The following is a 15,474-nucleotide window of genomic DNA, read 5'->3' on the forward strand; positions in this document are numbered from 1 at the left end:
ACAACCTATAGCTTTTTAACGATGAACATAAACGTAACTCAAAATAAATAAAACTTGCAATCGTACCTTACAAATTCTTCTGCAAAGTCCTATACAATTTGGTAATGCTCTAGATAACTTAGCAAGTTTCTGGTACCGTTGGGTGTTGGTACTTTTGAAAACTGTATCAAATTACTTTACAAAAGCATTTGCAAAATACTGTAACAAGAACAAAATGGTACAAACCGGATGATGAGGATGCCTTCATATATTCCTGCTGTTCTGTAGACCTAGTTGAAAGTAAGGCTGATGACTGATGTTCTGGAGATGATATCTTCTCCTCTGCTGGCTTTTGTGTTAGTGAAATCTGCTCCTCTACCTGATCATCTTGTCTGAATAAGTCATAATTGCTTTTGTCTCTTTCATGTCTAATATGAGCTCATTTATGGAACAGCAAAAGCTTTTTAAACTTCACCTGTTTAAGCAGCAAAAACAACGAGATAACAAGAGTGAGCGTTCTCGCTGATCGTGCCCAGTTGCGGCAATATTGCTCATGCTGGAATCTGAAGAAAAGTTGATATTTTACAATTTTCATGTTTGAATAAGCTTAATAGTAAATCATAACTCAAAATGCACATTCTCACTATCCTGAAAATACCTTTCATCATAGTGGTTATTGCCAGTGATTTAACCAACTTGGGCTCCATGCTGCTTAGTACCAAAACATAAATAGCATTTCTTTGCGCAAATCACAGTGCTCTCAATTTGTTCTCGAAGTGTTATTATCAATGTTATTATTTATCTTTTTCTCGAAAGAGAATGTGAACTTGGTGAAAACATATCACAATGCAAAGCTTTGATGAGAGCTGATTTGCAAAGAGTTTATATTTGGTTAACATTGTTATGAATATTATTTGATTAAGTTATTTCAAATTGGCAAAAAATGCCCACTATCAGTTCTTGCATTGGGTTCATGCTTAGTAAGGCCTGTTTTGTATACAATACAACACAAAAATGACATTTATGGACTGGCTGTGTTGAATGATGTGGAAATGACAATGCACAAATTACAGTTAATGCCACGGAACTTACAAGCAATGTGCGAAAATAAATGTACCCAATATTGAGCTTTATACCACCCAAATAGATATGTGTAAATCTATTCATTCAAGTAATGTAGAAAATGTTGTATCGTTGTTTGTGTAGCAATTGTAATACAGTAAAAGCTCATTAACTTGACTTCATTTGAATGGAAATTCAAACAATTTAAGGCAACTTAACCTAATAAAATGCATGTAAACTACTAATAGTCACAAGTGTTCTTTTTTTTTTCCCAGAGCATAGTTAGCACTAATTATCTCAACATTAGTGAAAAATTCATTTTTAGTAGAAATAAACATAAACACCATAATGACCATGCCATCATGCTCTCCACATTACATAGACGAATTGCTTCTATTGGCACACAACTTGGACCAGCTGCTTTACCTATTTTCATTTTGTACATCGCTCTCCTAACCTCCTGGACTGTGATTTCCTTCACGGGTCCAACATTTTCCTTAGATTTTAGTGTGATATCCCACAGGTTTTCTTCATTCAGTAACTTTTCGCAATATTCCTTCCACAACCTCAACTTATCTGCCAGCTGGATCTGTAACTGTCCATCTTGACTTCTCATACAAGAGCTACCAACAATATCTCTTTTACACATTGCCTTTGTTCTTGCCATGCGATAGATGTGCCTCATCCTTTCTTCCATTCTCATTTCCTCAATCCTTTGTTTGTTTGTGTGCTTGTCATATATTTACGTTAATATGTATGTGAACTATTAAAAATAATTTCAAGTGTTTTTGTGGTTTCAAGGCCATAAGTAGCTCCTGTTATCTCAACAATGGTAAAAAATCATTCAATGTAAAAACAGCATAACATTATTAACACCATAACGATTCGCTTAACAAATGGGTTGTCATAGGCTAAAAATTCAAAGTTCTCTAAGCTAATTATTTTTTTACTATATTCTACTCAAATATAAAGTTGACTCCGGTGCATAAAATTTAAGAACCTAAGTCAAGGGCTACTGAAATATACACAACATTAGAAACATTTGTAATGTGAAGAATTAACTAAACTTGACGGTGACACAACGTTTATGTCCTGCCAAACGCTGACGCTAAAAACTTTGTTCTTTCACTTTATGTTGTCTCAGAATGCATGTTTTTGTCTTCGAGGCCTTGCCACAATTGCCTGACTTATTTGTGGCAGTTATCATTATCATCGATATAGCTATTTTTGCAACCATCTGTGTCAGCACAATTTTACCCTCCACACATTTACGGTGAAATATAAAATGAATAAAACCAAGAAAGAAAGCAGTTCAGAAAGGTTACTTTGATTAATGATAATCTAGGCTAGGCCAACAGCACCAGATCTACTGTAAGTAGCAATAACAGTTGGACATTACCTTTTACAAGCAAAAACAAATAGTGATAAATATTCAACCATTATCCCAGTCATATTTTTATGGTAAAATGCAGCCAATTTTAGTTTACTCATGTAATTTAATTGGTTGCTTTTGGTCAATTGTATATTTTTACTAAATTGCAGTTCTAGTCAGTAACAGAGTAGTTTTACTTAAATGGTCTACTTAAATAAATTTCTTTTACTTTGGCTACTTAAGTAGTTTTGTTCATGGGCCATAGTGGAACGCATGGCAACTGCACCCTTGAGATTTTTGTAGACTATGTTTGCTGCACCCAAACGTTTCACATTTATTTACTTCCCAAAAAAGAGCCCACAGGCACTGCACTTTGCTTTCCAGATGTCTAGCAAAATGTACCATTTTACATCAGGTAAACCTAATTTTAGATGTCTTGCACCCTGGAGATCTTGTCCAAAAGTTCGATTCTTTCCAGTCTGGTTCATGGATACTTTTACTTAAGTAATGTTTAGACCAAAGTAACATACCTGAGTAGGTTTACCGAAAACTGAAGTAGTCAATGTTTTAGTTCAAAGATAATTTGCAGTAATTTTCATTTGCAATCACATCTGCACAAACCATTTATATACAGTCTATAATTTGAATTTCAAGTAACAATGTTCTGACAAAGAACAAAACTATGTCTGAAACTAATTAGCTTCATAAGACTATGTATTTTCCTGCAGTTGTATTGCTTTTAGTAAGATCTTGGTACTTTGTCCTTTCACAACCTCATATTTTAGATCGATAACTATCAGTACTGGTAATCCTTAAACTACTTTAATCGGCTAAATAGCTGAGTGGTTCGAGCACTGGCCAAGTAATACATGTGGCTCAGGTTCCGTGTTCAATATCCAGTGGCGCCTCAACATTGTGATGCAAGGACAAGGCATTAACAACACTTTCTCCTGTTCAGTGGCCCTGGTGGACAGTTCTAAATTCGAGCAATACTATAAAAAAATCAAACTAAAAAATGTACGTGACAATCGCAACTTACACAAAGGCTACCTCAGAAAGCTGGGCTCAAGCGATGAGGAATCATGGAGTAGTTTTGAACAGCAATACTTGTAGTAGAGCAAATTTTTTCGGAGTAATGATACTTTTACTTAAGTAACTGATGTGGTTACTTTGACCACCACTGCCAAACTGCGTAATAGTGTTCAAGTTATCTAACCTTAAGTAACAACCTGCATACATATAAAGATGTGTTTTTATCGACATATGGGAGTATTTTTGGAAACCAAATGAGTATTCTATTGTTATCATCTGTATGTATTACCAAGTGTTATACCAAGTAGGCTATTTTGTCAAGAACTTATAACCTATCTGGTTTTACCTGCTGCCAGGTTCTTCACTGATTTCACCATACGCAGGAACGTGGCTTAATCTCCAGCAACTTGTCTTAAATTAGTACAAAGTATAGGCTAGAGTCTAGACCATACATAAAAGGCTGCTTTTTGTCATAGTCATCGGCTTATTTTTTTGTATAATAACATACTGGGAGTTTGCAAAACCTATATCGGTGGTGCTGATGTCTGATGTGTAGCCTGACTATTCCGGCGACAGAAAAAGCTCCCTTTCTCAATGTCGTAATAGTGTTAATTTCAGCTTCCCATTAACCTACTTACTTCTGGATTACAACAGAATTTTGACAACTGTTAAACCGTGCAAGCACAATTTCAAAGTTAACTTTAGCAGTTCCCAGACTAGATCGGTTTGTTATCAAAAGAATACAATGAATCTATCACGTGACTTTGTTATTGTTTTGATTATTTTCAAAACGATGACGCAACAGATAAAATCAAATGACATCTTCGCAATATTCTATGTATTTTAAGACGATGTTTTTACGATGAAGCTTTCAAATTGCTTTTTTCAATTTACCTATTATGGGTATGTAAGTCTATGTTTTCTTAAGTATGTTTTTATATAGTACGAGATAAACTCCTTTTTTTTTTAAAAAAAAACGAGTTACTGCGTAAATTGAATGTAAAAATATTGCATATTTTTGTATTTAGTCAATAAAAGTCCACTAGTAAGATATGGTGCTTAGAAACCAACTATTTCTTAGCGGCCTACCAGTAGGCTAATCCAGCCGTGTCCTTTATCGCAATAGCAGTTTTAACTGGGCACATCATAAATTTTCCTCGTGACGTCACCAATTGCCGCCCACTGTTACCAGTTGTTCGCCAGTTTTTAATAACACCCGACAATGAAGAGGAAAAAGTTACAAAGCCAAAAAGTCTTAAAACGTGCTCAAGAGAAATAACGTTGATATTTGCTGGTAACAACTAGCACGGCCACTAAACCTTTATACCAGTAGCTATTTATCTCAGCAAACAACAAATAATTTCTCACATAAGCACATAAACATGAAATATAATAACCTACGTTAATTATTAATTATCAGTGGAATAGTTTGCTTGCTAGACTCTGATCCTGATGAATGCTTGGTGGTAGCCTATGCAGTTTTTAACTGCAATTTTGTAATGCCTAGCAATGGTTTCTAATGTAATGGCGGAAAACTGGAATGATCTGTTGGCAGAGATGCCATTTTATGTTTGAAAATGAAAAATTCTATGTTTCGAAATCTCTAGCTCAAACATTGTGTCTGCGTAAATAATGAAGGGGGGCAATCTTAAACTGATCACTTTTGTTAAGAGTTTTAATGTAAAAATAGCGATGGTATGTAGACTAGCTTGGTAAAAAAAAACTCATTTTATTTGGTTCTGATTTTAAATTAAATAGTTTTAAATTGTTTTGTAGTCGATTCGATTTTATAGCCTAAGTTTTGACACAGCCAAGAATGAAAAATTTAAAAATTGTAATAACTTTTAGCAAAATTGTGCTTTGCATCTTTTGAAAATGTCAAAGTTTTTACATTTGTCATTCTAAGCTATGTCAAAACTGCGCCTATTGGGTGGTAAACATGTATGTCGGGTTCGCATAGAATGCTTTGTGAAACATATGCAGAGTTTATATGCGAGTGTCTACTGTCTACCTACCAGGTAGTCACAAAGGTTTAACTGTGTCTGTGTCAGGTCTAACAAGTGTATTGGTAAACTTGGGCTATCTTTTGATGACAAACCAGTAAATTTAAACAAAAAAATCAACCAAATAAAAACTCTAATATGTTTACTAATATATGTATATGTATATAAGTTAATATATATGTTAAGTAGGTATACCGTATTTTACGGACCATAAGGCGCACTTTAAATCCTTTTTTTTCCTCATAGATTGATCGTGCGCCTTATAAGCCGGTGCGCCTAATGTATAATGGATCATAATGCGTATGCGCATGCGTGCGTTAGTGCGCGCATGCGCACAACGTATTTTAATGAGCTTTATACGGTAACACAGGCGCCTTATATCTCTTATAGTCTTATAGTCCTTAGCGCCTTATAGTCCGATGCGCCTTATGTATGAGCAAAAAACTAATCAAAGCAATTTATTGATTAGCCTTATGGTCCGTAAAATACGGTATATGTTTAATAAGTTTACTCAGGAATAAAGCTAAACAAAGTACCCAGGACAACAGAATAAATACAAAAATTGCTTTCCAAGTAAGCTTTAAATCAATTCAAAAAAACATAAACCATTTGCAAAATAAAACCAACCAATTAGGTAAGTAAAAGCAGTGGAGTGAGCTCAGAGCGATTTAGTCTTTTCAAATAATCGAAAAAATATTTAGCTCACTACCCAATACATTATAATGTACAATACATTGTAGTATAATACATTGTAATGTACATTACATTATAATGTACTGTACATTATTATGGATGAGGTAATGAAAACCAGCAAACCAACCACAAACAAAACTTGGCAGAATTCTCGTGTCCTAAGAAATTCCCATTTTCAAAACTTTGCGAAACTTGAATTTCATGTAACGCAAAAATAAACTTTACTTTATATCAGGTTCATTTATAAAAAGTGTATTTTGTTTAGCACTTAAGTGGCTTTTTTAAATGTCCACCCTTATCCAAAATTCTGGCTTCGTTCATGTGTATACCTGTATATGCAATGAACATCAACTAACCTGAAGGCAATTGACTTTCCATAAGAAACGTGCTTCTTGTTTGCATGTCTGTTGTTGACACCTGATCTCCGACATGACAGTCTAAAAGACAGATCAGCTAAAATATGTTATGGTAATATAATAACAGAACAAGTTTGCTGTAATGAATTACAGCAAACGGAAAAGAATTACAACATCAAAACCATGTTTTGTTGTTGTAGAGTTGGACAAAACATCAAGGATCAACCAATGTGTTCAGGACATTCATTGATTTAAAATGTAGCCTACGCTTTATCTACTTTTAAAGCAGATGTGTAATTGCTGAGCAACAAAGCATTATCATCGAATATTTAAGATGACCAGTTTAATAAAGTGGACATACCTCGGAGCATATCTACCAACAAGCCGCAAATGAATCGTCGAACGACTGACCACTTCTCATCAGCAAAAGCCTCGTTTGCAACAAAGCTCATAAATTCATCCAGGGACATTTGACTAATGATGTATCTAGCCGTGAAACACTCTTGGAACATTTGATGTGAGAAGAAATACTTCTGGTCGCCATCAAACACGCGTTGTGAGAATCCAACATAAGCATGAAGTGCCACTATGATATCCTGGACATCATCGGATGAAAGACCTTCTTCTTCCATTTCGGTTGGTGTAATGACAACCGTTGACTTTTTAGTGGCATTGTAAGCCAACTTGCTAATCTGGAGCACAGTAAAAATATGTTATCATGAAAATCTTAAACAAGTTTTGAATGACCAGTTTTAATCTGAAAACCTGCAGTATGAGACCAGCAATATCACGAGGCTTTGTGTTATCACTACGTCTCAGACCCTCCAAAACGGTAGCAAAGACACGAGTTGTTGTAGTGATTTCTCCAACATCTTTTGAAGGATTTAGAGAAGCTGTGATAACTAACTGAAGCAATAACGGATTGTAGCACAATGAAAACACAGCAGGAGCATTTTGAGAAAGTTGAAACCACAACTCGTCAGCACGCGTACCAGTGTAAGCGTAAAATAGTGTTTTCATGTCATCATAAGACAAATCACGAATAAAAATGGTACGGTTTGGTTGTAGGGAGTGGGGAAGATTAAGCATGCTATGAGGTCGTGAAGTAATTATGATTTTAACATCAGGAAGATAATGTTTATTAAAAATGTTTGCAATGATATTTTGCACAGATTGCTTAGTGTGATAAGAGAGTTTAGCAACTTCCTCTTTAAAGGCCCAATTGGCCTGGTCTAGCCCGTCGAATATAATTAGACAATGGCTTTGATTGTTTTTAACCCACTCAAATGAATGTTTACAGGTTTCATCATCTAAGTTAATATAATTATTGTCAATTAGCATCTCGCGCAAAGTGAACTCTCTTCTACCAGGTAAATCTGAAAACTTGACGTGAAAGGTAGTGAACTCCTCAGTTTTCGCAAGACGCTTGGACAGGGTCGATTTCCCTGCACCGGGGTTCCCGATCATACCGGTGTAGCGTTTGTCTGACCTCACCAGGTCATCGAAGTCAATACTTCTCTCATGTGATATATCCTTTAAGTCATCAGTAGATGGGACATATCTTTTTTGCTTAGGAGCTGCTCCTCCTTGATAAAACGTCACTTCGGCAAGGTTGGGATGCACCACAGGAAAGTTTTGTAGTGGTACGTTGATGCCAGCTTGGGGCCGAAGATCAGCTTCTCGATGTTTCTTTTGCTCCTGCCTGACTTTTTCAATGGCTTCTTGTTCTTTAATCCTTCTTTCTGTGTCCTTTCGATGTTCTGTTAAACAACACAAGAAATGAGTTTTAATAAACAAACAGTATCTACTTCGATAAAGCTGAAATAACTTACAAAGTTCCAAGCATTGTTTCCTAAAACCAAACTTTGATTTAATATTGTGCAAATAGGCAAATCATAAGGTATAGCGATTTAAATACTAAGTAAAGTAGCGTTATGTTTCAAAAGAAATACCACTAAATGTTTCTGTGCAATTACCGATTACTTTTCGGCTTGTGACAACCGAACCATAACCACGTGACTCTGTGTTACGTCATAAGCCTACGTGTGGAAAACATCTGAATTGGAAGCGATCATGTGGAGGCCTCGTGATCAGAAACAAAGAGGAAACCGTACCACGATTGGCATGGCATAACTATTTGAAATACATACGTCAGAATTGAGAGGCCAAAACTAGCCAAGATCGTGCGACTTTTCGAAGTCAACAACGAAACGAACAGAAAAAAGATTTTTGCATTACAAAGAAGTTACGTCATCATATAAATAAGCGGTGCATTTTCAAGGAGGAGAGAGAAAAGAAGGAGAAAACAAAGTTAATTTTTATTAATTATTTTATTAAGTTAGTGTATTAAGTTAAGTAATTTTTATTTTATTAGTTAGTTAGTGAACTGAGTGCGTTGAAGCCAAAACGTGAATACTTCGATTACATTATATCGGGCGACTGGAAGCTGTAAATAAAAATGTTCTCTGTTCTCTGCTGTGGTGTTCATTTCTTTGCAGGCAATCAAATCGATAAGTAAGTGTGCGTTAAATTGCATTTATATATTGATATAAACGGAGCAATCAAATTTAACGGTCAGAAGAGAGAGACTCATCAGCCAACAAGGACGATAGCCAAATAAAAGACAGCTATGCAATGTGACGATTTGTAGACATTGCTTAATTCGAAATAAGTCATAGTGACATCATAATTACGTCAAATACGGCCAGGCAACCATCAAAAGCGTCATAGGCCGGGACCTAAGAAAACATGTTTCAACAGAAATGTCACTTAAATGGAGCTTTCTCGAAGCAAACTTTGGATGCATACTTGTGTGCTGGCCATACAGTCAGCATAAATAGGGAAATCACATCGCTTTACTAGATCACTAAATCACTAGCTTCACTACACATGGTTGCATGGTTAGATGGTGACGGTGCGGTTAGAGCGCTTGACTCGTTGTAGCCTACTTTAACCCTAGAACTACCAGAATTTTTTACTTCGACCCTTGCGTTTAATATGAAGGCTTTTTAAGGAAATTTACCATTTTTCTCATATATTTTTATAGAAATTAGATTAGACATTTTGACCTTTGTCTTTAATGACCTCACACTGTTTTAATTGTTTCGTTTTGCACACTAACAATATCATTGTGTGAAGTCAATGTTCTCTGGATTTAAATAATTTGCTTAGTTTTTTGAAGTGCTTATCGTGATTTTGAGATAAGTGCAGTGACTTTTTGACGGCGGAAACTTTGCGGAAGACAAGGAATTTGTCATTGATAACAAGCAGCAAGAAACTAATCTAGTTGATAGCCTTGTAAAGTTGCTTGAAGGATACCAGTAATCTTACAGCAGTCCTAGCCAGCGAGTATCTGAAATTTTATAGTTGAGCGTTACATAGCGGCCTTTGCTGTGTTCTACAGACATTCTGTAGCTATTAGCAGGCTTGTCCATGGGAATGGGAAATTCCCGTGGGAAATGTCCCATGGGATGGGATGGGATGGGACAGCACGAATTGCAATTCCCATGGCATTGAAAATTTGCTAAATGAGCACAGTGACTCGGAATATGAGTACCAATGATAATAAATTGTCATGGATAGACAACTTTTCTGAACTTTAAAGTTAACAAAGTCAATAAATTTTGTCGTTTTGTATCTCCCTTTGTACATGTAGTCAATTCTAATAGACATTAGACTTAAATTTCCATAAATTTAATAACATTTATTGAATTGTATTTTTGATGGGAAGGCATGGGATGGGATGGGACAGGCATGAATTGCTATGGGATGGGATGGGATGGGACAGAAAAAAATGTCCCATGGACAAGCCTGGCTATTAGTCTCAGACACCGGTTTTTGTTTCAGATTTTAGTGCTATTGCTACTGTTAGGGCAAAAGCTATAGTCTAATTTGTAGTGTGCAGTTATCTACTATGTCTAGGTTTACAGCAGCTAGAAGGTACAATCCACAAGAAGTTCTTCGAATTCTTCGAGTTGACGAAGACTCAGATGAAGAAGACTTTGATGAGCCAGAACCAAGCATACGTGAGATTGACAAAGAGTTTGACATAGAGCAAGATGTTGTGCAAGAAGAAAGTAGTTCGGAAAATGATGTCTCTACTTCGCCAAACAGAGACAAGATAGTCAGTAGAGATGGTACCATTTGGGCACCTGAGTTTCCAACACAAAATGGACGTGCAAGTAAACGAAATATAATTAAAACAAGGCCAGGTACTAAACAGTTCATTCTTGCACTGGTAGACAATGCAAAAGATGTGTTTCAAGAGTTATGGGGTCATAGAAACATTGAACACATTATGGAATTCACAATAGCCGAAGCTCAGCGACAAGGGGATAGCGAATTCTCCCTCAGGAAAGAAGAGTTGGATGCGTTTTTTGGCCTGTGTCTTCTTCGAGGAGTTTTGAAAGGAAGGGATGAACCGCTAACAAATTTCTGGGATTTAGAATATGGTCGACCTATGTTTTCGGAGACTATGGGTAGGAGCAAATTCCAATCAATTATTCTATACATACGATTTGATGACAAAACTTCAAGGCAGCGTCGCCGACAATCTGACAAGTTTGCGGCAATTCGAGATTTGTGGAATGCAGTGATGGACAACTGCCAAAAGTTTTATTTTCCTCATTCACATGTTACAGTCGATGAGCAACTTTTCCCTTGCAGACCAAGGTAAGGCTACATATACTTGTTGTTGCATACAATTACCATATCTGTACTCTCTGTGTCAATTTATATTCGTATCAACATTTACAGTAGATGCTCATTCATACAGTACATGCTCCAAAAACCAGCGAAATTTGGTATAAAGTTTTGGATGTTGTGCGATGCTACGACCTACTACGTTTTGCAAGCTTTTCCTTATGTTGGAAAAGAAGACCGGGAAGGTGGACTTGGGGAGCATGTGGTATTGTCGTTGATGGAAGCTTACAAGAACTGTGGGCTCAATGTAACTACTGACAACTTCTTTACATCATTGGCTCTTGCTAGGAAGTTACTTGAGAGGAACACTACAATTATTGACACTATCAGATCCCATCGCCGAGAAATTCCCTCTGATGTTCAGCTTGGAAAAAATACGCCACTGTACATTTCAAAATTTGTTTTCACATATTCCCAAGAAAATATTATGCTTCTCAGTTATAAAGCGAAGAAGAATAAAGTAGTGCATCTACTTTCTTCACTTCACAATGTTATGGAGGTAGATGATAAAGCCAAGAAGAAACCAAGGGCTATTCTAGACTACAACGCCCAATAAGGGTGGGGTGGATACCGCTGATGAAATGCTCCGCGCTTACTACACTAAGGCAGCATCACGAAGATGGCCACTTGCTGCATTTTTCAACTTGTTGGACATTGTGACACTGGATGCATACGTAATATGCAAAGATGTGCAAATAACAATTAAAAAGAGAAGAGATTTAATTATCGAACTGGCTGAAAAGCTGTGCCTAGCAGAGAAAAACAGAAGACGTACAGTTCCCCAAGTTTTTCATCTGAAACGCACACGAGAACATGCTAAAGAAGAAGTACCACTCAATAAAAGAACCAAATGTAAAATATGCCAGTCAAACAAAACAAGGGTACAATGTTCTAACTGTTCAAAGTTTGTTTGTGGAACGTGTAGTACACCTGTGTGTAAAAGTTGTTTCGAAATGTAACTGAACAAATGAATATTTTCGGCTTAGGGGTCAATTGACCCCTGTGCTAATTCACCGTTTTTCATTCCAAAACACCTGTTTTGAAAAAAAATTTCCATTGTCGTGTTGATGATGTGTCAAATACCCAGAAAGAATAAAAGTAAAAAAGTTTGAGGTTCCTAGCAGAAAACACTTCTTGTTAAAATAAAAAATAAAATTGCAAAAGGGTCAATTGACCCCTGTGGTAGTCCTAGGGTTAACCAGTGTTCGATACCCATTGCACTTTCGTTGTAATGCCCTTGCATTTGTTTTTCTGTCTACACTCTACAGTATTTGAAAAAAAAGCAGATTCACACAGAACTTTGGCAGAGTTTGACTGAGTGAGATTATTAAATCTACGTATTGACTTAATTCGAGTAACACTTTAAACCGACGTATAAATAGAACTTTAAAAAGGTGCAATGTTCCACACTTCCAAAAAATACCTGCAGATGAAGTCATTGGTAGATTGGCGACTGATGCACTGGTATTTGGTACTTCAGTTTGGGAAGTTGATGCTGAAATTGGTAGTTTAGGTTGCGTCAAACCTGTTTGATCTAAGATATGAACACATTATATAAAGCATGAAGCTTTAGTTGCAAGCAAAAAATAATAACTTGCAAATAAAAGTTTATATAAAATTAAACCGCTGATTTTAGCATCTTCATGAAAATTTTCAAATATACCAAATGTTGTCAAGATGGAAAATTACAAGCCAAAACGAACTTAGCACACAATAATGATGACTGTAATAATGGTATAGGTGCCTCAGATCATTTAGCAAATTGCTTCTTATACAATGTTTGTGAGTGGTGTATGGGGTATTATTAATCAACAACCACGTTGCATTCACACGCTTGAAAGTTATGCCCCACAACCCCACAAATAGAATTAACAGATGTGTAAAATGCAATCATGTCCCAAACAAGAGCAAGGACTTTTAAATTTAGTTAATAAATAAGCAAACATAATTAAGTTAACTTACATAATACACCACTCGTGTTCCTTTCTGCATGACATATTGTTGGTTGTTTGGAAACGTTTCCAGAAGCTGCGATACAACAGAGATTATAAGTGTTTAAATTAAAATCACTGAAACCAGTTTACTGAAAATAGAAATAAGCACAATGAATGTTAGCAAAAGTAAAATAAATACAAAAACATTAAACTGTGTTTTTAAGATAATATTTAATTTTATATTATTGCATTTTCTAAAAACAAAAGTGATATATTTGAATATGATACAAACAGAAATTAAACGTATTGAATATACACGTTGTATTTCGGATTTTAATTGACTGTAGGATTTGTAACTTATTTAAACAAAACATGATTAATACAAACAATATTCACTGCTTTTTGTCTATTATCTAATCATTACTTGTAGAAGGTATCTCAGTGTTCAAAACATTGGATTGATTGGTCACTTCTGAGATGTCTGTGTGGGGCTCAACATGTGGATTTGCTTCGATCGTTTGCTTTGGATGGGTCACATCAGATGGATCTAGAGATGACCACGTGAACGATTTGTGTAAAATAGAATGAGGGAACAAGAGCACGTGGTAAGCAGGTGCACGTAATTGTACAAACAAGAGCAAGGGCTTTTGATTTTAGTTAATAAATAAGCAAACGTCCATAAGTTAATTTACCTAATACCCGGCTCGTGTTCGTTCATGCACGAAAGTGCGCCGTGTTCCAAAAGTAGAAATTAATGAATGTATTCACAAATCAAGCAAATACAGAGACATTAAACTTTACTATACTTCGAAGGTAGTTTGTTATTGCACAGTATTACATTTCTTGAAGACAAAAGCGATATTATTAGAGAAGCGATTTCAATTAGCTTTGAACATACGTTAGCACATCTAATACCCACCTTGTGTTTGGGTGTTTAATTGGGGAGGATCAAAGGGATTATTTGCCGACTCCTGATGCTCAGTGCTTGGTTTAAATCTTTTTGCAGAATCTATTAAACATCTTTTAAACTCAATGAAAGAAAAACAATGTGATACCATAATGAAAGACAAGAAGAATTTTACAAGGAAAAATTGCACGGTATTATAATGTTTACCTAAAGGATTTGTTTGTTTCACTTTAACTCGTGTTGGTGTTATATTTTTAGAATCCCTGATGTCCATTTGACTATATTCTCTGTTGTCTTGATATCGCCTTTAATCGCGGAGATTAAATTGAGGAGCATTGATGATCACAACTGATCCTGTGTAACGCAGTTAAATGCAAAGACAGTCATTTGTAAAAAAACGCAGTAAAATTATCAAAAAAATCATATTAGAAAAAATACAAATAGTAAATTAAAAATACAAATACAGACTCTACCCTAAGTATTTCACGACAATTGCGTGCTTAACAGCTTTACTTTCAGCCACTCTGCTTGCAAGCTCAATCAACCCTGGATCGACTCTACTTAAATCACTCTGAGAAGCTTCAGCATTTTCCATTGTTTGCAAGACTTGATTTCCGGCATCTGCAGACTCTGGATCTAAAGCAAAGGAAAAACAAAAAAAATTATTTTTTCATTAAATTTAAACAAAAACATCAAAAAGTTCCTATTATTAAGTACAGCAAAGACAAAGACTTAATCTTTTTAATCTCAGATTACTCACTATCAGGCATCCCCGCTTGTCTTGCAACAGCACGTGATGTTCCAGGTTGTTCATCACTTTCACCTGATGAGCTCTCTTCATTGTTATCAGGTTGTACAAGTTGAGGTTTATCTTCGGTCAATCTTTGCTCTTCTGACTTCGACATATTTCAACGTTGCAGTAATTATCTTAGATTATGTTTTATACCTGGTCAAAATTGTTGATGACGTAAAAGTTTTCCAAAAAATAAAAAAGACGTAAGCAGAATGTTTACGAAAAGAAATTAACTGGAAAGTGTAAAATGTTGTAGTAGAAGTCCAGATCACATTGTTTTACACATCCTGACTCAGGATGGCCTTCTACAGTATTTGCCAGAATTGAATTCCAGAGCTGTTTTTTGTCATCCAGAATTCCTGGAGCAGCCTGGTCGTCGTTGCCTGGCAGCTCTCAGAGTTCTTAAAGCAGGGTTGTTTCCAGCCGAAAATCTTGGAGCAACTTCATGCCCGCCTAAGTTGTGTTCCGGTGAAGCCTCGTTTCCGCCAAAGCTCCAAACCATAAATCGGACCGAAACCGAAACAAAACCATTGCCAACGGAAATTCAAAGCCGCTTCTTCTCTGCCGGATTTTCAAAAACTGCCTCATTGCTGCTGGAGTACAAGAGCTGTTTCATTGCCTTCGGAGTTTCAGCGCCGCCGC

At 36.0% G+C, this 15,474-nt stretch overlaps 1 protein-coding gene across 1 annotated transcript; it reads right to left on the reverse strand.

The window, feature by feature from the left end:
• Positions 1 to 74: 74 nt before the first annotated feature.
• LOC143452333 (uncharacterized) lies at positions 75 to 14,930 on the reverse strand. The gene is made up of 12 exons (XM_076953262.1): positions 14,800 to 14,930; positions 14,513 to 14,675; positions 14,247 to 14,393; positions 14,052 to 14,141; positions 13,557 to 13,679; positions 13,161 to 13,226; positions 12,622 to 12,732; positions 7,263 to 8,257; positions 6,859 to 7,189; positions 6,498 to 6,578; positions 455 to 542; positions 75 to 371 (listed from the first exon to the last, which is right to left on the reverse strand). The coding sequence occupies exons 3-12, from the start codon at positions 14,311 to 14,313 to the stop codon at positions 167 to 169; spliced, it is 2,157 nt and encodes a 718-aa protein (XP_076809377.1). The 5' UTR covers positions 14,314 to 14,393; positions 14,513 to 14,675; positions 14,800 to 14,930; the 3' UTR covers positions 75 to 166.
• Positions 14,931 to 15,474: the final 544 nt, after the last annotated feature.

This window comes from Clavelina lepadiformis, chromosome 4 (assembly GCF_947623445.1).
Source record: "Clavelina lepadiformis chromosome 4, kaClaLepa1.1, whole genome shotgun sequence".
Lineage (NCBI taxonomy): Eukaryota > Metazoa > Chordata > Ascidiacea > Aplousobranchia > Clavelinidae > Clavelina > Clavelina lepadiformis.